Here is a 20,017-nt window from a genome sequence, read left to right on the forward strand (position 1 = left end):
CCGCTTCGGGAAGGTCCCAGCGCCAAGATGGCAGAAGCGCCCTGCCCTTGCCCTGCCCCCGCCAGCATCCCGGCCCACCCCGGCCCGCCCAGCCCCGTGGCGGCCGTGGCGGGGCTCCAGGCCCCCCGAGCTGCCGCCCAGCCCCGCAGTGGCTGCGACCCGCGCCCGCCGCGGGGTGAGGGGCGCCGGCGGGCAGGGCCCGGCGCATCACGCCAGGGGGAGGAACTAGGCCGCGCCGAGGGCGGCAGGGAGGGCCACCGCGCCTGCGCCGCGCCACCGCCGACATCTGCGCCCGGGTTTGTGACGGCGTAACCAAACTTGCGGTGGCGCCCGGCCCCGCGGACCGTCCCTTCTGATGGACGTGCGGATGGCCCAATGAGAGCCGGCGATGCCGTTCAAACCGGTGGTGCCGGGGCGGTGGCAGCCAGTCGGGCGGCGGGGGCGGGCGCTGGCGTTGGGTAGCAGCGGTTGCCAGGCGTCTCCGACGGGGTTTTACTGTGCTCGGGGCGGGGCCGCGCTCAGTGTATTTGGAGCCGGCGGACGGGCGGGCAGGGCCCGCGAGCATGGGGGTGAGGTAGGGCCGGCCCGGCTGCCGAGGAGAGGCGAGCGCGGCTGTCTGGCGGGGCCAGGCCTGCGCGGCGGAGGCGACGAGAGACGCGGAACCGGTTGGAGGATGGAGGACAAGAAGGAGGAGGGCGAGGCGGAGATCCAGGAGCACGGGCCCGAGCACTGGTTCAGCAAGTGGGAGCGGCAGTGCCTGGCCGAGGCCGAGCAGGAGGAGGCGCTGGCCCCGGAGCTGCAGGACGAGGCGGCGGCGCAGCCCGAGCACAAGCAGCAGAAGCTCTGGCACCTCTTCCAGAACTCAGCCACCGCCGTGGCGCAGCTCTACAAGGGTGAGCGCCGGGGTGAGGGGGGACGGCAGGTCCTGGGGTGGGATGCGGGGGGGCGCCGCTGGGGTGCGACGGGGCTCGGCGGGCGGTGGAGCCCGAGCGCGGTGGGCTTGGGGCCGAGGCCGGGCCCGGCGCGGGGCGTGCGGGGATGCTGAGGCGCGGGGCGGCCGCGGAGCCGCCGAGGGTGGGGTGGGAACGGGGCCGCGGTATCACAAAGGGGATGTGGCGGCGAGAGCGGCCTGGGCAGGGGGAGGAGCGGGCTTCCGGCCCGGGGGCTCCGCGCCCGTCCATAGAGACAGCCGGGAAAACAAAATGGCGTGAGGGGGAACCGTGGCTGCTGCCCGGGCATCGCCCTTCGCGGCCTCCGGCCGAGTGGCCTGGGTCGGCGGAGCCGCTGGGCCGGCTCTTGCGTCGGCCTGTCCGGGCCACCCCCCCTCCCCTCTCCGCCCCGGGCGGCTGGCGGAGGGGTCGGCCCGGAAGGGCGGCCGGCGGGGCCCTGCCGACGCCGGGGAGGCAGAGCGCTCTGGCGGAGAGCGGCCTCGGCGGGGGGCCGCCCCCGGAGGGTCCCAGTCGGCGGGGGCGAGGCCTGTGAATGCCCAGGGAGCGGCGGGTTCCGGGGGCGGGGAGGGTGGGGGCACAGACCGGGAAACCCGGCCCTGCCGGCGGCGGCTCCTGACGCCCAGCCCCGGGAAGAGGCTCCGACAAAATGGCGAAGTGAGGGGCCGGCCCCATTGTGCGGCGGGGCCTGCGGGCGGGGGCCGGGCAGGGCCCTTTCCCGGCAGGCTGGGGGCTCCGCGCCCGCTGCCCGGGAGCGGGCCGCTGCCGGCCCGCCCTTCTCGGCCCTGATCCCGAGTTGCCTTCGGAAGGTGGAACAAAATGGCGAAACCTAACATGGCCGTTCGGAGTTGGTGACTCCAAAATAAACAGCGTGTTTCCTTCCCTCCCTGCAGACCGGGTGTGCCAGCAGCCGGGGCTCTCCCTCTGGGTCCCCTTCCAGAACGCCGCAACTGCGGTCACCAACCTCTACAAAGGTAAGGGGCTGCCTCCCCCTGCTGCCCCGGCAGCCCTCGCCGCCGAGCCGGGCCGCACTCTGCCTCGGCTTACTCATAAGCAGGGCCTGCTAATGTCTCTTATTCACCCTGATAAAATCTAACCGAGACTGCTTCCTGAATCTTGCAAGTTTTCCCTGTGCCACTTTAGCTGACGGTAGTTGAATCTTTTCTGTTGCCTCATGTCAGTGAGTAAGAACTTAGAAGCTGTTTTACTTTGGGACCCTTGAAAAGGGAAGTTTTAAATGTGTGACTCGCTTTCATGAATTCCAAGAGTGCAGTAGCTTATTAAACAGTACTTAAATTTCTTGGATTTTGTGTATTTCATGGTATATTAAGTGTTGGAATATGAGTATAGTACATACACATTAGTGGTGAAGCATAGGTTGAGTCTAGTGTTTGTAAAATTCTACATAGATGTTATGTGACAAAAATAAACTTTTATCTTCTTGTGACAGTGGGGCTTCTTAAGTAAGCCTCCTAGTTTATTTTAAGCCCTAGAATGTCATTATGACTGTGCCCAGGGTGGCTGTAAGAAAGCAGTGTTGGCCAAAACGCCGGTTAGAGTGCACTCTGCACATGGCTGTGCTTTTGTGCTGTTTTACTGTGTGTTTCTATCTGTCAGGATCTGTTTCTGAACTCTGCTATTCTTTGGGTTGTCACAAGAATTCTTTTCCGCAGAAGAATCATTCAGTCGTTTCTAGTAGGTTTAAAAGATTGTACAAAAATGGTACCCGAATCAGTGGAGGCTTAAATTGGCACGAGGTGATTCCCATTGTTGCCATCTTCCATTCTGGGGAGGAAAAAACTTTAAAGTTTCAAATTTTTGGGACTTGTAGTTTGATATTTTTCTAGGTTGTGGGATGTGTTTGGGTTTTTTTCTTGGTTGTGGTTTTTTTTTTTTTCTCCTTGGTCTGTACAGCGTTATCTGTAGTTCTGCCTGCGTGTTCTTTCGTTTGTCTCCAGTTTTCCCATTTGGGATTTACTTTAAGCAATTGAACTTAGTGACATGTTTGTGGTGGCTGGTCAGTTTTCTGGCAGAAGTGGACAGAGCAAGGAGGAAATGTGGATTCATAACTGTAACTTGCAGAGACTTGACCCTTCCAGAAGGTGCGTTTGAATGTTGTGTATGTGCCATAGGGCATCTAAAGGGGCAGCACATCACAACAACAGCATAGGTGTTGACCTGAGGGAGTGGGTCACTAGAACATGGTCTAGGACACTGGTCACTTGAGCATGGTGCTAGAGTAGCAGCAGGTAGTGCTAATAAGCTGTTTAGAATAATTATGGTCTCTTTTAACAAATGGCATTGCTCTCCCTTACAGCATCTTTACTGCAAAGACTTAGGCTGTTTATTTTTGGTTAAATCATTTTATTACTTTTGCTACTGGCATAATGAGCCCTATATTTCTACAATAATGTGATTAATGGAAGAATATGTATGTGGTGGTCAGAGATACTGGGATTTAACTAGGAAGCTGTCTTTAGTCAGATGTAATGTAATACTTCATAGAGCAGCATCTGAAATGAATCTTTCCTTCAAGCAGATCTTTAAATTCTGAGGTAACTCAGTTACTCTGTTACCACCATCTTTCAATTCTAAATTAACTTCCAAGTGGGTAGAAATTTGTTGAGAATACAAGTAGAACCAGTTAGGCACTGGCATATCAGGCAAATTGGAGTCTCTTAATGTGACTTTGCCTTCCCTAGTGATGACCATGGCTCTTTAAAAAAAGTCTTGGTTTCATACATACTTAATGTTTGTATTTTGGGGGATTCTGTCAAAACACAGGAAAGGTACTTGGTGTGGTAAACTGAACACCACAAACTGCCTCTTGCCCTGCCGGATGGTTTCTGATCTGATAAATGTTCAGATTATTTAGGCATCAGAATTCTTTTTAACAAGAACTACATGAGGAATAGTGTCATGGAGAATGTCATGATGTCTTGAATGTCAGCATTTTTTCTGAAAATGCATTAGAAGTTTAGTATCACACCACACTGTGAAGGTCTTGGGTCATGAGTTTTTGATAGGTGCTGGTGATAGAGGCCACATTTGAAGACATTTAATTATTTGCCAGATTGTGCTAAAGAAGTGAAGGCATGGCTTGTAATGTAAGATTTAGAACTTAAGGCTGATGTAGAGAGTCTTAGGCATATAGTAGAATAAGACTTCTGAGCCTACAATTTACCTTATTTTTGTTTTTAAAAAAAAATAAAAAGGCTGAATGTTTGCTACTGTTAGTTTTGACTTGGTAATCTCAAAATGTATGCAACTTGACTGCTTATATTTTGCCAGCTTAACTTTGTAAACAAAGTACTTGTAGCTTTTACCATAAAAATCTAATCTTTCCCACGGTAATGATGCTTGAAATTTGTCTAGGCTACATCAGCAGTCAGTGTGTTTGACCTCATAACTAGTTCATAGTTAGTTCTTTGTAAAGCATTCTTGTATACAAGGAAAGCAGGTTATTGGTATAAAGCTGGGCTCCTCACCTCTCAGAAGGACTTTCTTGTGGTATTTCGGGAAGTTATTAAAGGAATATTGTCAGCTTCCAAATTAGCTCCAAAATGTTTGGGTAGCTTTTACTGTGAGTGCATTGGAGCCTAAGCTGCTGTGGAGTATAAAATGGCTGGAGGAATAATCTGTCATGTTGCCATTGCTTTCACAGGAATTAGCATTTGTGAATCTTCTAGCCTTTTCATTACAAAGCAGAGTAGGCAAAATACTCCTAGAGCTTATAAAAGTAGCTAGCATGTTAAGTAGATATACATGTACTCTATGTATAGCTTCTGTTCTCAAAGCTCCAAGATTTGACTATGATCAGTTTGAGATGTTTTCTTTTTTGGTAGATTGTGTTATGTTTGAAGTGCTGCTCTTTGATAGGGTCTATTTTAGTACTGTCTTCTGTGGACCATGCAGTGATGCCTTGGAATATGTCTAAGAATAGCATTTAATAGTGATTATTTTTTTGAGTGTGAAAAAACTAGATTAGGTACGTCACTGTTTACCTGTAAGCTGATATCTTGGACAGCTGTTCTTAAATAAATATCTTAATATTGTTCTGGACAAATGGCTCTAATGTTGGACTTCATTAGTAAAGTATATAAAAAGCTCTCTTAATCAGCTCTGCCAGATTTAAAAAAAAAAAATATGGAAATCAAGTAAATGAAATTGGAGTGGATGTGTTGGTGTCTTTTAATGGAGCAGGAGCTAACATAGCAGTAATTTTCATAGAACTGAGATAGCTGTTGGCAAAGCTCTCTTAACAAACCTATAGCAAACAAGATGAGCATAATTGTGTAGAGAACATGGTTTGTCCCACCTGTTACTGTTGTCTGAAATTTACTCATACTTAAACTAATAGTGGGAATTGTACTTCAGAGTTTGAAAACAATCTGGTACAAGGCATTTAGGAATGCTTCTTAAAGGCACAGTTATATCTGATGTGCACAGGTGACCAGTTGTATTAATAGAGAATGAAATTGCATCTTGTAATAGGATTAGTTGCAAATAATATTTTTAAGCTTTTGTATATCACATTTGCAATGGGATCTTAAATGGGGAAGGAAATTTTCTTAGACTTCTGTTGTAAATGGTATGTTGCCTAACTGAAAGGCACTGGGGACACCAGTGTTCTGACTAGTTTCAAAACTATGGCCTCTTGCGAATTACCTCTAGAACTGAAATTCAGGTAAAGCTAGAGGAACTCTAAAGAAATCAGTGTTCTGAAGATTCCTTACTTATCACAATCAAGAAAAGCAGTTATTCCTTTTGTTTTTGTGAGATTTCCTGACTGTACTGATGCACTTTAAGAGTATCTCCAAGTGCATTGTCTGTTGATTTAAATACTCAGCTCAGAGTATGTTTTTAATGTTAATACAATATGTTTTTGTAAACAGTGCTGTAGTGTTGACCTGAAGTATGGTAAATGCTATTTAAGTGATGCTTGAATTGCTGTTGACTTTTTGACTTTTAAAGGGGGTAGAACTTTTTAGGTAGCATTCTCTTTAGGTTTAATAGGACTCGTCTTCAGTGCTAACTGCTTTGTTACAGGTGACTTGGTACTATAACACGGTACCCTGTAGAAGATATTCTTCTTCCCCAGGAAGCCATATTGGTGATGTGCTGTACTGTACATTGATCTATATATTGCTCTATCTGTAACACTAAGAACTTTTTTCTGTCTTCTTGCAGAAAGTGTGGATGCCCATCAGCGAAGCTTTGATGTAGGAATTCAGATTGGCTATCAGCGTCGGAATAAGGATGTGTTAGCTTGGGTTAAAAAACGCAGAAGAACTATTCGTAGAGAAGACTTGATCAGCTTCCTATGTGGAAAAGTTCCTCCTCCAAGAAATTCTAGAACTCCCCCAAGACTGACTGTAGTATCCCCTAACCGAGCTACTTCAACAGAAACTAGCTCATCTGTAGAGACTGATTTGCAACCCTTCCGTGAAGCCATAGCTCTGCATGGTAACAGTAATTTTTTCAATACTACTTGGTTAAAATTGGGTGGGGGTTCTTAAAACATGTCAGACCCTTGGCCTTTGTGTCATAATATGTCATGTACCTGATGTTCCAGCTGAAGGTATCCCCTTCGTTCTCTAAGGGAGTTTTTGCATGTATAAGGCATGTTAGCTACTAAAAAGTTGCACAGTCAGATATTTTGAATGAGGAAAAGGTATTGTGTAAAAATGAGGTTTGTATGGTTTGGATCTCTAATATTCTACAGCTGTGAACTCAACAGTCAAGTATCAACTCCTGGTAGTGTTTTTGAAGTGTGAAGAGAGTTGGCATTCATACCAATGCTAAAGTAAACAGAATTCTACTGTGCTAGCAACTAGTTAAATATTAAGATCTGGCTAGTAGCAAGTAACTAGCAAACTTCTGTGGAGTTAGAGAGGGAATTTAGTGTCTGAAGCTTCTGTCTCTGGGATAGCTTATCTCATTCTAGTACCCTTCTTGTGCTCTGTGTAATACGGTTTGGAATTCTACCTAAGGTACCCTGGAAAGAGTACTTGCACGTCATTGCAGCAGTTGAGTCCCATTCACAACTTAGTTCTAGTTCACTTTCAGGCTTGAATCTCTTCCAATGTCATACTGGATTTCCTTTCTTGCCATCACCAACAAATGGTGGTGGTGTATCTTTTTTCCCCTTTTCCGATATGAATATTCAACAGCTTATAGATGTAGCAGGTATCTTGAGGTATAAATAGTAGCCCATTTTAAAAGTAAAAATCAAGCTATCTAGAAATACAACCTGTGAAACTTAAATGAAATTTTTACTGTCTCAGTATTTTCAGTGGAGGGAGGCATTAATGAGTTAATTAGATGGGTGGATTCCTGAAAATGCAGTCTTTCCTCCTGCTATGCTGTGGTATTGTTTGCTGCTCTGTTGCCATTTAAATCAAGCATGCTTCCACCCAGTTATGTACTTTTTGTCAGTTTTCTGTCTCATATTAGAAACTGGCTAGAGAATTCTGTGCACCAGTATTGCTTATTAGTAGGTAAAGCTAATTTCATGAGAACTGCAGAAGCTGGCTCTCACCTAATATGAAGTGATAAACACTCTCTTAAAATTCTGTTTTCTGAAACTGTAGTTGAATCCGGTGTGCAGTTGTCTTTAGTTATGAAGACTTACTGTCGGGTGAGAGTAAGCTAGGTAGACTCATTTCAGCACAGTGAGCTCCCAAGCAGAGTAAGCGCAGAGGCATTTTTATTGGTAATACGGCTCTTTTCATGTCCTTGTATTGTTTCTTAGCACCTGCTTTGTATAGAGGTGGTTTATGGAAGTCACTTCCCTAAGCATGGGAATCTGAACTGTGAGGTATAAGCTTTCTTTCATGTTTCGTAATGTAATAGAGGGTCATGAGGACTGTAGGAAGTTCTCCGCTCTGTACTAGCACTGCAGGGGCTAGAAATCCACTCTTCCCCTTCATCAGCTGGTTGACAAGATTACATGTCAGTCACCTTCTGGATTAGGTTCTCCTGATACCAGTTTCAATCTGGTCTTTGACACAAATGCTTTTGTGGTAATCCTTTAGTGGCTAGGCTTGCATTTGGCCTCATAACTGTTTTTAGGTTACTGCATACAATGTGTGCATTCCTCCAGCTTCTCTCCTCCTTTTCTTTAACATTAAGGAAGCTGTGATTAATCCATCTCCCAAACTATTTCCCTATTTATCATAGGGCTTCTAAGAGCTATGTTTTGATTTTGAAACCTGTATAGGATCTCCAGGTGTGTGAAAATTTATGTCCTCTGTAGGACTATGTTTAATGTAATTTTTGGCAGGCTCTTAAAAAGTGATTTGCTGCTTCTGGGTATTGTGAGGAAACATGAGAAAACCTGATGATAGTAGCTGTCTCAGCAGGTGTTGAGGACTAAGGCTTTAAGGGGAATTTGACTGGCATATAAAGGAGTGTGGCTTTTTTTTTTGTCCTGGTAGGCTTCCTGTGGAGATGGAATATTTATTGGTAACATGGATGGACTGAGTTGGACTTGAGTGATAATGCTAAAACTTTGCTGCTCTAGGTTCAAATGCATTTTTCTGAAACGTCAAGAACTATGCATTTGATGATGCTTCGTGTTTTAAGATGTGATAATAGAAAATAAATACCTTTATTGCTCAACATCTTCAATATAGAGTCAGTTTTTTAACTTCCACCAGTCCCTGACGTGTTATAGCAGTGAGTATAGATATGGATATATCTTCACCTACTTTCTGGATGTGTATTGCCATATCCAATTCTGTAAGAAGAGTTTCAAATGACAATTACATAATGCATTAAAATTGAGCCTTCTTAACTAAAAATGGTGTGAATAGGCAACAGCACAGTGAGGAAGTGTTAGTTCTTTTGCTCCTTAGCTTTAATGTTTATTTATATCATTAATGTGGTTTAGCCTCTTTGGGGGTGAACGGAACCCTTGCTCTTACATGTAGAAGTGTGTGGCTTGGCCCCTTTTAAGAGCCTGATTTTTCCGTTAGGCCTCCTGATTCTCTTCTCACAGTATTAAACTGTGATATAAAACGTCAGCAGTTGTTAGCAGAGTGGAGAAGCAGCAGTTGGTAAAGAAGGGATGGGAGAACAGAGTTCAGATTTATTTGAAAGAGTTTAAAGGTTGTGTGTGTATATATAGCTGTCGTAGTTATGTGTTGGTAGGTGTTAAAACTTCCTCTCTGAGCAGTGCTGTGAAAGCGTGAGTATGACACAGAGGAGTGACCAGGATCTGTCTGCATGCTGGTTTGTATTTGTCTGGGGTTATTAAGTAACTCCTGCTTTAGCCACAGTTATCTAAGCACGAATGTTTTTTGATACTTCCTGATTAAAACTTCTGGAAAACAATAGTTAACTACTGTTCAGTATAGTAATGGTATTACCAAGTACATTATGCTGTGGTGGTGACCTGAATAACTCATACTCGTTATGGACATGGTTATAATGCAGATAAAATAGCTTTTACAGTTTTTTTAGGCCAGTGTTGAAAAACGTGCTAATTTTGAGTTGACAGTTCTATTTACCTGAAGTATTTCATATGCCAAAAAACATACTTTTAGCCAAACATTCTAATCACTTGATAGTTTTGGAGAGTACTTAGTTAGAAATTAGCTGGTATTGGTCAATTTATTCTATACTGCAGCTTTTTCTAGTAGTACTATAAAAAGCTTTAGAATACAGCTTTACACAGAAGCAGAGGTTTTTTTTTTTTGGGAGATTACTGGCTATGAAATGCCATATTATTGATGCTGAAAGATACATCAGGAATGAGAATGTAGATATGCCCTCCACTTCAATCCTTTCAAGCTTAAAAGAGGGAGAAAGAGCCGTGTGCCCTTTCTTAAAGGCCTGTAGTGAAAAAGGAAATGTCTCCTGTAGAAAGCAGTGGGAGACTTCAGAGGTGGTAATGAGATTGTGAAAGAAGTAAAGACACTTTAGCAGCTGTTTGAATCTCTATCCTGTTGTATAGACAAAACTGATACACTTGTGATTAGGTCATGTTAATCACAATACAGAAATTTGAGGTTGTGAAGTGGTGTTGCTAATGGTCATATAATCTTACTACTTTCTAGTATCTGTTACTGCCTGCCTTACTGCTTTAAATGGTTACATGCTTTGGGAAGAGGTTTTGGAGTCAACTGAAAAATTAAACTCAAATAATTCATAATAAACTAGAGATTTCTGAGATTCTGAGATTTCCTCTTTGCATTACAACAACTTTCCAAGAAAAAAATGAACGGCTCCTGAAAGATGCTTTCTGTGTCAATAAAAAAATAGATCTCTTCCATTGCATAGCTTCCATTGTCTTCAAAGATGTTGCTTCCATGAAATGGCAACTCTGTATTTCAGTGCACACCTTGCGTTTTCACCCTTCCCTGTTAGCTTGATTACCAAATACTAAACTGTGACCTAAACATTTCATTTGGCAGTTCTGCTCTTGGGTCGATGTGTAGTGCTATGTAATATGGTTAACTGCCAGATAATCAAATTGTCACTCAGTCTGTTAGCATGCTCAGTAATGACTGTCACACAATAGTTCAACATCAAATACCTACATGAGATGCAAGATTTAAGTGCAACTAGAAGTTAATGTTGTGATGCGATGTGTCCTTGTACCCCAATCTTTGTAGAAATTAATTCAAAACTACTCTCCTGCCTTCGACATCAGGTTTGATTGAAGATTTAAATATATAGTGATTCAGTATTACCTAAATACTGGAAAGTCAATGCCTGCTTGAGGCATTGCTTGCAAACCTTGGCAGCCTGTTTTAGAATATGCTGCAGCATATTACAGATGCATCTTTTAATTCTGACTTTTGTATCTGCTATATTAAAAAAATGCTTGTTACTTGACAAGGCTCCACTTAAAAACGTAGTTCTTGAGTGATGCAAAAAAAAAATGTATTCTTACATCATAGGTCAGTTTTGGAGTTTATTTAGAATAGTATTTCTCTCCTTGGGTGCTAGACATAATTAAAAGATGTCATGATACAACTGAATTAGTATATTGGGCATTTGGTTATGGGTTGTGTAATAGGAGTGAATTGTAAGTGGTGTACAATTTTGGCTCAATGGAAGTAACAACACGGAACTTGTGTATTCAGAGCAATCTTGCTTGGAATAGTGATTTGGGGGGAATCTCTGCAATCAGTTTGGATTTGAAACAATGTCACCACCTGTGTACTGTCAGTTTTTTCCAAATTAAATGTACAGGATGAATTAATGCTTTTTATAATGTATGTCATGCTAGATGAAATTAAACTTGCTGTTATCTTTGAATTGTGAAGTGATTTGTTACCTGCCCAAATTTTTCATGTTGGTGGCTTATCCAAGTTACAGTATCTGAATTGACTTTTTGCTTGTATATCTATGTCATCAATTAGCAGCTGTACTTTTTTGGTAGATATGTAGGAACCTCTTTTCATAATGGTTTTGTATTTAAGCTTGACCTTAGTCCTGGGAGTACTGGAACAATCCTTGTTTCTGAATTATCTTTTCACTAAAACAGCTTCTGCTGTTTAAATACTTTCTACCATTGTAAATGAAATATGATTTTAATATTAATAAAGTCTGCAGGGTTCCTATCAGACTTCAGACTATGCTTCTGAGTTGTGTTGGGGCACCACTTAGAGCTGTAAGCAAAAGCTCTTAAGAAAGCATCAGTGATTAGTGGCTGTTTCTACTGGTTGTTGCATAATGCCCAATCTCTATAAAAAGTGTGTCCTGCACTGTTACAAGATCTGAGCTTTGAATGTCCGCTTAACAGTAATGTACAGTAGAGGGGAAAGGGATTGGCCTGTCTTATTCCGACTTGTATATCATCCTGCCGCTGCTGCAGATGGCTTTGGAATTTATCTTCTAATTGAGGTTTCTGGCAACTGATCTAGTAGCTCTAGCAGCCTTTTCCCTTCACACAGGCTCTGAAGTTGCTTGTGTCGCCTATCAGCAGCTAATAGGTAGAGTTTTGGTAGGCTTTACTTGACTGTGTGTGACTTCTGACTGCCTACTTGACCATATGTGAAGATGTGTTTTAAATGGCTTTGTACATGCACGAGAGGTATGATGGCTGGACAAAGGTATAGAGTATTTGAGACTGGAAAAAAAATCTCTCTCAAGAGCTTAAGATTTTGAAAGTTACTGAGACAAAGATCTTCCTGGTCAGCTTAACATTTGCTTGTTCTTACTGATAGAAAAACACACAGATGTAGATCTTCTGCTTTTCTTCATCTTCCTGCATGACTCTTGCTTTGGTTGTTCATTTCTAGGGCCAACAGATTATTTTGTACTTTCCTAACAATACTCAGATTTGAAGCAGCTATGATAGCAGTCTTACCTCTGGTTTATCTACAAATATACCCTGAATTCCAAACTGAGAAGAATTGTTAGGCTTTCATGTACTAGCCCTTACTAAACTTATGTTTTGGAATGTCCTGCTTTTGCAGAGTTGCAATAGTAACATTTCTGAAGACAAATAGTTTAAACTAGTATAAAGTTAATTATTTTCTTGTTCATGGCCTTGTTTCTACAAGAAATAAACTTCTGTTTTACTTAAACATTTTATTAATAACCCAAACACAAACCAATGTAATTGCAGAGTACCTGTGACAGTGTTTTGGATCAAATCTGTGAACAGCAAATTTGAGGGGGTTGTCCTGCGGTCTTGCCTGGCTTATTTGTTTTTAAATGCTGTTCTGAGTTGTCATAATACTAATGTTGGCTAATAGTGGCTGCTGTGAAATAAAGCTTTTATTTAAATCTAGCTGCGGTATACATCTGTCTGAGATCTGCTGTCATACTGCGGTTTTCTTTAAAACTACAGTGACTGAAGGAGTGACAGGGAGCAGGGTGTTTGAAACAAGACCGTATCAGGTCGGCCTGGAAAGTCCTTGGTAGGGGATTTTTCTTCTCTGTAACTGTTGGTCTAGTGTGAAGCCTTTATATTGAAATAGTCTACTCTTGAGTATGTACAGGTATTTTGAATAGCATGTCATGCTTATGGAGCTAGCCTTTGCCATAGTGTGCTGTTACAACCTGATGTATAAGCTCACTTTTATATCATAAAAGCAGTTCTTGTTATTGCTAGATTCTTATATGGACTAAAAGCTGGGAAGGTGTGGTGTGGACTTCAAAATAAGTGTGCTACAAGTAACAGGATAAAGTGCCTTTAACATGTCACTAGAAGTCAGATGAGTGTCATCCCTTCAGCCACACATAGGTAATGAACTTTCTTTACTGTTTGACCTAAATACTCTTTCTGTTTTTCCCCTAGGTCTTAGTGGTGCAATGGCTAGTATAAGTGTTCGCTCAAGTACCCCAGGCTCGCCCACTCACGTGAGCGGTGGCTCCAATGCTAGTCGAAGGAGAAATGGACTACATGATGTTGATTTGAACACTTTCATATCAGAAGAAATGGCACTCCACTTGGACAATGGTGGAACTAGAAAGCGTACCTCAGCCCAGTGTAGTGATGTCATTACAGACTCACCAACTCATAAACGCAACAGAATGATCTAAACTGCAAAAATTTCAAACCCACCATGCTGCTTGAAAGCCACTTGATCCTCAGAGTACTATTGAAAAGGAAACATGAGGCCATCTTTCCATATTCACTGTTTAAGACAAGTTCAATAATTGCCATAAAGGAAACTTTAGATATTACATTAGATACGTCTTGTAACTGCAGCTTTCTTAAACTATATTCTTAGCAGAGGACATCAGATATTGTGTAGTAGTTAGCAAGATCATCATAGGCGAACATGTATCTGTTCCAAGGCTAAAAGTGACCTTACTTGTATTCTTAAAGGGAAAGTAAATTTCAGATATTTGGTTATAGAATGCTTTTTTTTGTCCTTTATTTCCTGCTGTGTTGAGTATTTGCTTAAACAGTATTGCCAGTTTGACTGAAATTGTCTACAACATGACTTGGCATCTTTGTCAAAACTGCAGGCTTCCATTTTTGCAGCACTGTACCATGCACCTAGTTTCTATATAGTAACAGTGTGCAAGTTATAAATATTGGACTGTACCCTTTCTAGTTTTAAAAGCAGTTGATAATTCTGGTGATTGTGTGATAATGTAAAGAGGTGCTATGATGGTCATGCAATTAATATTGAATCAATACAAGGATCTTTACTGGATTCACTTTGTGTGTTTTAGTGCTCTGAAGTAGCAATATTAAACTTTTCCCCAATTAACTTTATAGGCTTTTAAATCAGTTTGAGAAAATATATGTACTTATTGGTATTATCCTTGTGGTAATCATACACAGTGCAGACTGCACCAGTGCTGACCTAAATTTAGAGAAAGATGTCCTGTAATTGGAAATAGGCTTTTCTGTTCAGTATTAGTGAAGGGTAGGTTTTGTGTACACCCATTTTACATTTCTTGTGAATAATTGCCCATTGCTGGGGAGGGGGTGGGAGGAAAGGGAATAAGGGGGAATAGTTGGAAAAGGGGTGTGTTCTAACAAGTAAGACTTCTGGTCACGTGTGGAAACTTGGTTTAATTTAAACAAGATTCTGTGTGACACTATCCCCTTCAGGAGGGAGGTGACATGCAGGTTCTGTGAAGTGCTAAGAAAATAATTTAAAACTGGAAGTTGATTATAAAGCTCTGGATAAACATGCCGTAAGGATAAATTAAAAAGGATAAATGGCTTTCTTTTTGTGTTGAGCTTACATTCATAGGATTGAACTCTGGCTGCCATAACTTAAACGTAATCTAAAACTGAACTAGAGATGAAGACTGATCTGCTGCAAATCTGTTTCTGCATGGGGAAGGATTTGTGTTGGTCTCAGAGTGTCCTAACTATTTTTACATGAAGATGCAGCAAGTATTTGGTGGAGAGCTCTGGCTAGAAAGGGGTAATACAGGAGGAATAAGAAAACTAAGAGCTCCAAACCTTGTAAGTTGGGAAGGGGTATCTAGTGAGGTTGTATGCATGCTTTAACTGGAAGCATAGACTGATTCTTGGATGAAATGCAGATGTGCTAGATTCACAATACTAAGAAAATTGTGGTGTTCTAGCTAAGTTAAGGCACCTTGAGCTCCATGTTAGTACACAGTTCTTCAAGCCTTTTGCTTATGTGCTTGTAATATCAGTTCTTTTTTTTTTTTTTTTTGTATTATCTTCCCTGTTGGGAGCAGACTTCACTGTAGCTTTGCTCCTTTTTACCCTCATGTTCCTCTCATTGGTGTTACATCATTCAGGCAAGACAGCAGTGCTGTGTTAAACTCTCAGAGTTCAAGACTCTCTGAGTATGATTTCCTTGCTTTGTGGTGCTTCCATCAAATTTCTATACATTGAAGAGCTCTTGAAGATGTCCAGAGTTGCACGATGCTGTAGCTGGAGTTCTTTAGTTTATGGGACAAGTGTAAGAACTGTCCAAAGCAAGATGGTAAAAACTGTTCAAAGCCCCTACCTGTGTTTCATAGCTGAACTGGCACATCACCCAGAGACTCAGTGTACATTAATTTCAGTTACTGCTATTAACTACGATTCATAAGACTTACTTTATGTAAAATATTAATAGTGCGTAAAGCTAGTTTTCATTTGGGGACTGAATTTTCAACAAAGATTTTGAAGATGGTATCTTAAATATGTCTCTTAGTACTTATTAGGCTGTTGGCAGATGGATTTTTCTGTTCCAAAAGAAAAATCTAGAGTCCTGAACAGAAAGGACATGTGTGAGAACCATTCTTCAGCTCTTCTGTCTATTCAGTTACTGGTTTATACAACTAAGATGCTTATGCTCTGCAACTTCTAACACACTATTACATGTGGTAAAGGTAACATCATGTTCGTTCTGCATATATGGACTGAACTGTAACAGTGCTTCTGGCCCAGCCTAAATACACAGAGCCTGTTCAAATTACTTCTCCCCTTCCTTGCAGTGAAATAAAACATATTAATGCTTTGAAGCATTAATTCAGTCTAGTACCACATAGAACTAATTTTGTCTGGATTTTTATTTAATTCGTGCCATTTTTCTTTGAAAGAAAGCAGGCTTAGATATTAAACTGGTTGCATTAATGATTTTTTTGCTTGTACCTTAAATATTTGGCAACTTGATTGTTTTTTTGTTTAGCCCAAACTGTTGTTTGCTCTTTGTTAACTTCTGCCAGAATGATTAAAAAAAAAAAAAATGCATGTATTTACCTGGTAAACACAAGGAGAACAGGTTGTCTCTTAAAAAAAAAAAAAGTCCAGTACCTGTTGCTTTGAAGACTATTTCTTGTGCCAGTGTAGAAAATCGACGTTCTGGAAATAGCTTTCAGCTATTATCCAAACTGTAGCTCCTGGAGCCAGAAGCGAGTTGATTTTCTGTTAGAAACACTGAATTGAGAACTGTTTAGTTTGGTAAAAATGGTGCTTACTTTTGCTTTCTCCTATGAATCGTATAGTTGACTGGTCTCTTCTCCATGTACATCAAATCTAACATGAATGTGAGGCAAGTTACATAAAGTACATCCTGCACTGAAGCTACTGAGCTTGGCTTGCTTATTAATGAAGTAAGTTTTAAATGTTAAATTTAAATCTATATTACAATAAAGTAATGCAAAAATGATTTTGGCTGAAACTGAAGTCCTGCAGTTAAACTTACTCTCAAATGTGGTTTACCCAGCTGGAGTAATAGAAACACTTAAGTCATAATAAACCTAATAAAAAAAAAATACAACTAATCAGGCTGCTTTGTAGTTCTTTAAGTTTCTGAATAATACAGTCCATCAGTAAATCCAAACGAAGATCTGGTTAGTGCAAGTTGACAGGCTTATTTGGTTCTGCAGAGTAGGATTTTTCTTTAGGAATGCAATTTGATTTTAGCTGTTCAGTCTGGCTACCCTGTAGAGGCTTTCTGCCTTTATGGGCTGGTGAAGATACTAAGAATTGGGCTGTCCTGTTACATTTGTACAAGATGTTCTGCAGAGTTTACTTGGGAAAAGCGTCTTAAGCTATACTGCTTAAAAGCTCTTTAGAAAGTTAAGTGGTATTGACTTCAACAGTAGAGCTTGCCAGTCTCTTGCAAAAGACTTGAGACTTAAGTTAAATTAGATGCTTTAATTAGCAGCCTTTCCTACTTTATGTGGGTGTCCCTAAACCTGCAAACTATTTGCCACTTAATTGCTGCATCAGCAGATCTTTGAATTTTATTATGACGGAAAGCTTTATTTCATAGGAGCTTTTAAGTTAAAAATGTCTTAAAATTAATGTAACATTTTTCACTTCTGGCCGGTGAAAAGTCCCAGTGGTGACTTGAAAAGTATTCTTAAATGACTTCTAAAACCAGTATCTTTCAAATGTTAGCCTAGAGCTAGTAATATTTTGGCAGAAGTAAGGAATGCACACCTGGCTTGTTCCACTGGGTTTGGTGCACCAGGTGGGGCTGAGGTGCCTGTCTGGGGTAGCCACAAGGCCCTGGGGCTTGCTCATTCCAGCTCCTCTGGTTATTTAAGGCCATGGGGAAGGCACTGGTACTTGTCAGTAGCTGTACCTGTCTCAGAAGCTTTCCTTGTCTGCGCTTGGAACTCCTGTGGAGAGTTTGAGACTCGTAAAGCTTTCTCTGAGAGTTTATGAAGTGGCTCTGTTGTCAACACTGGTGCTTTCTGCTCTCATTTGCTCACTGGGCCCCTTTCAGACATCTGGAAAACGACGTGTGTCTCGAGCTCACGAGGGTAGTAGTGGATAAACCAAGCACTTCTGTGTAGCATGAAAGCATCACCTAGCTCTGTCTTACAAGAGAGACTGGGCAGCTGCGTTTTGCTCAGTGAGTATTGAGATTCCAGCATTTCCTATGTGACTTCATTTTGAGCGGTGGTGCTGCTCCTCTTGTGACTGATCTATCAGCTCGCTGGGGTTTTTTTGACACTGGAACTGTACATGGGGCTCTGCTTTTATTGGCTAAGATGGGCTGCGGTAGGGGAGTGCAAAAGAATGAGACCTTGTTGGAATCTGTTGTGGGCCCACTGAGCGTACATTATAGTTCGTAGAAAATCTTGATTTTTCAGAATGAAAAGTACTGATCAATTTGTAAAGGTAGCATCTAAGATGACTCTTATGCATGCTTTGTAATATTTCACCATTTTTATATCAGCTTTGTTAAGTGTAAAGGTAAAGTTGGTTCTGGTTTGTCAGAAAGATGATGCTTCCCCAGCTCTGGAACTCGAGCCACAAGAACTCAATTTTTTTTTGTACATCTAGTGTCCTTTTTACAAAGCATTAAAGCAGAGGATGCAAAATGTTTGTGTTTAACCTAGATGGACTAAGAATCTTGTGAGTTTCTACTGGAATTTTGGTAGAGTCACTTCCAGCTCCTGCCTGTATGGCTGCGCATACCTCTGCTCACAGAATGTCGGCAGTCCTGAAAAGTTCTAAGGCTAGCACTTGTTGCTTTATTAATATATATTTTTGGTTTTTCACCGATAACTGTTTGAACCTAGCTTTCTTGTTTTGAAGTTAATTCCTCAGGTCTTACTTACTGTATGCAGTATGCAAGGCCAAGAGTAAGATGGGGAGATAACACCAAGCTTGTTCTCCTGTTTAACTGTGTGAGATCAAGTAATTGCGCAGTTAGAAACTCCAGTTGTCTACAGCATTGCCTCTCTGGAAATCAGTGATCTTTAGGCCACTTTCAAACCACAAAAATGTTTGAATCTTTGGAATGCTTTAGGCCAGTCTTGTGCTTTTTTTTTTTTTATTATAATTAACATTTTAAGCCTCTGGGGAAAGTTTTGCCACAAGTTTGCAACAGTGATGTCAGCCTGTATCTGTTCCATAAAGCAGAGCTAAAGATAACTAATGTCTTATACAGAGGTTCTCTAAAACCTGCTTTCCTGTTCTCTTTAAAAGCACTAACAAATAAAATTGTGGATTGTGCTTAGAGGAGAGTGGACTTCTCAACCAATGTGGACCATCTAGAGACTTGTGTTGAATATCCTGCCAATAATCCAGATCTTCATCTTACTGAGGGAACCAGAGTTTGTATTATTTTTTCCATCTCTCAGCCTTTTTTTTTTTGCTAGAAAAGCTGACAGGGTTAAGTCTGCTCTTTCATGGCTATGTTTAAATTACTTCCTGAGGAAGAGCATCTATGATCTCCCATGGCAGGCAGGCTTTTTTCCTCTCCCTGGAGAAACTGTTGTCATTAACGTGAATCACTGAAGATGCGTTTCTCTCTGCTGAAATGAATTTTATAGTCTTTAATTGAAGTGATTGCAGTTTTCATAGTAGGAAACTGCTGAAGATGCTCTGAATATTGTAGCTGCAGAGGCTTGTGTGCTGCCAGATGACAATGCAGTGGTGGAACTCGTGTAGTCTTAGATTGTTTGTTTATTAAAAACTGATTTTTCTGCCTCTACTTGCTCTGTAACAGCTTTGGATGTGGTCTTGCCAAAGTTCCGATTTCCTTAGGCCTAGATGCCTTTCCCAAAATATGGGCAGTTCGTCTCTCCCACACTGAAATTTTCCAGGGGAAATATATTCAACATATTTAGATCTCAATAGTTGGGGTCTTTAATAATAGTTTCAACACAAGAAGGCCTAAGAGTTCCTTCAGAGTTAGTTTTCAGGTTGATTTGACCTTTCCTAAAGCACACACCCACAAGCCATGTCTGCATTGGATTTTCTTCCTCCTGTTTTTGATCATGGCCCGTTCTGACCTGTTTTACACAAGGAACGTCTTCCTGTGCTGAATGCAGCATGTCTGAACGTTGAGATACTTCTGGTAAGTACTTGTACGTGATATGTGGTGTTTCTTTTAAGTGAATGTAATCTTGCATTGCCTACAGGTTGCAGGGTCTACATCCCTGGAGATACTCAAGTGGACGCAGCCCAGAGCATCCTGCTTTTGGACCTGCTTTGAGCAGGGGTTGGACCAGGTAGCCTCCTGGGCTTCCTCTCTGCTTGAATTAGTCTAAATTCACTAAAATCTGTCCTTCTCGATGCAGTTTTATTTGAGAGAGGAGTAAAAGGCACTGGTGTCTTTGCTGCTGAGTAACAGCTGCTGCTCAAATAACAATAAATCTCATCAGTTGATGAACAGATGATTTTCCTTTCCTATGAGGCACATCTCTGGAAACTTACA

At 41.8% G+C, this 20,017-nt stretch overlaps 1 protein-coding gene across 1 annotated transcript; it reads left to right on the forward strand.

The window, feature by feature from the left end:
- Positions 1 to 482: 482 nt before the first annotated feature.
- Positions 483 to 16,619, forward strand: HAPSTR1 (HUWE1 associated protein modifying stress responses). Its single transcript, XM_086759590.1, has 4 exons — positions 483 to 893; positions 1,841 to 1,921; positions 6,138 to 6,413; positions 13,207 to 16,619. Exons 1-4 carry the CDS (start codon positions 674 to 676, stop codon positions 13,449 to 13,451), a joined length of 822 nt encoding a protein of 273 aa, XP_086615716.1. The 5' UTR covers positions 483 to 673; the 3' UTR covers positions 13,452 to 16,619.
- Positions 16,620 to 20,017: the final 3,398 nt, after the last annotated feature.

This window comes from Chlamydotis macqueenii, chromosome 15, assembly GCF_036417535.1.
Source record: "Chlamydotis macqueenii isolate bChlMac1 chromosome 15, bChlMac1.mat, whole genome shotgun sequence".
Taxonomy (NCBI): domain Eukaryota; kingdom Metazoa; phylum Chordata; class Aves; order Otidiformes; family Otididae; genus Chlamydotis; species Chlamydotis macqueenii.

Excerpts from the sequence above, each read along its gene's own strand:
- HAPSTR1 (XM_086759590.1), top strand. The coding sequence starts at position 674 with ATGGAGGACAAGAAGGAGGAGGGCGAGGCGGAGATCCAGGAGCACGGG. Across the intron at positions 894-1,840 it reads CGTGGCGCAGCTCTACAAGG|ACCGGGTGTGCCAGCAGCCG; the intron begins GTGAGCGCCGGG and ends CCCTCCCTGCAG. Across the intron at positions 6,414-13,206 it reads TGAAGCCATAGCTCTGCATG|GTCTTAGTGGTGCAATGGCT; the intron begins GTAACAGTAATT and ends TTTTTCCCCTAG.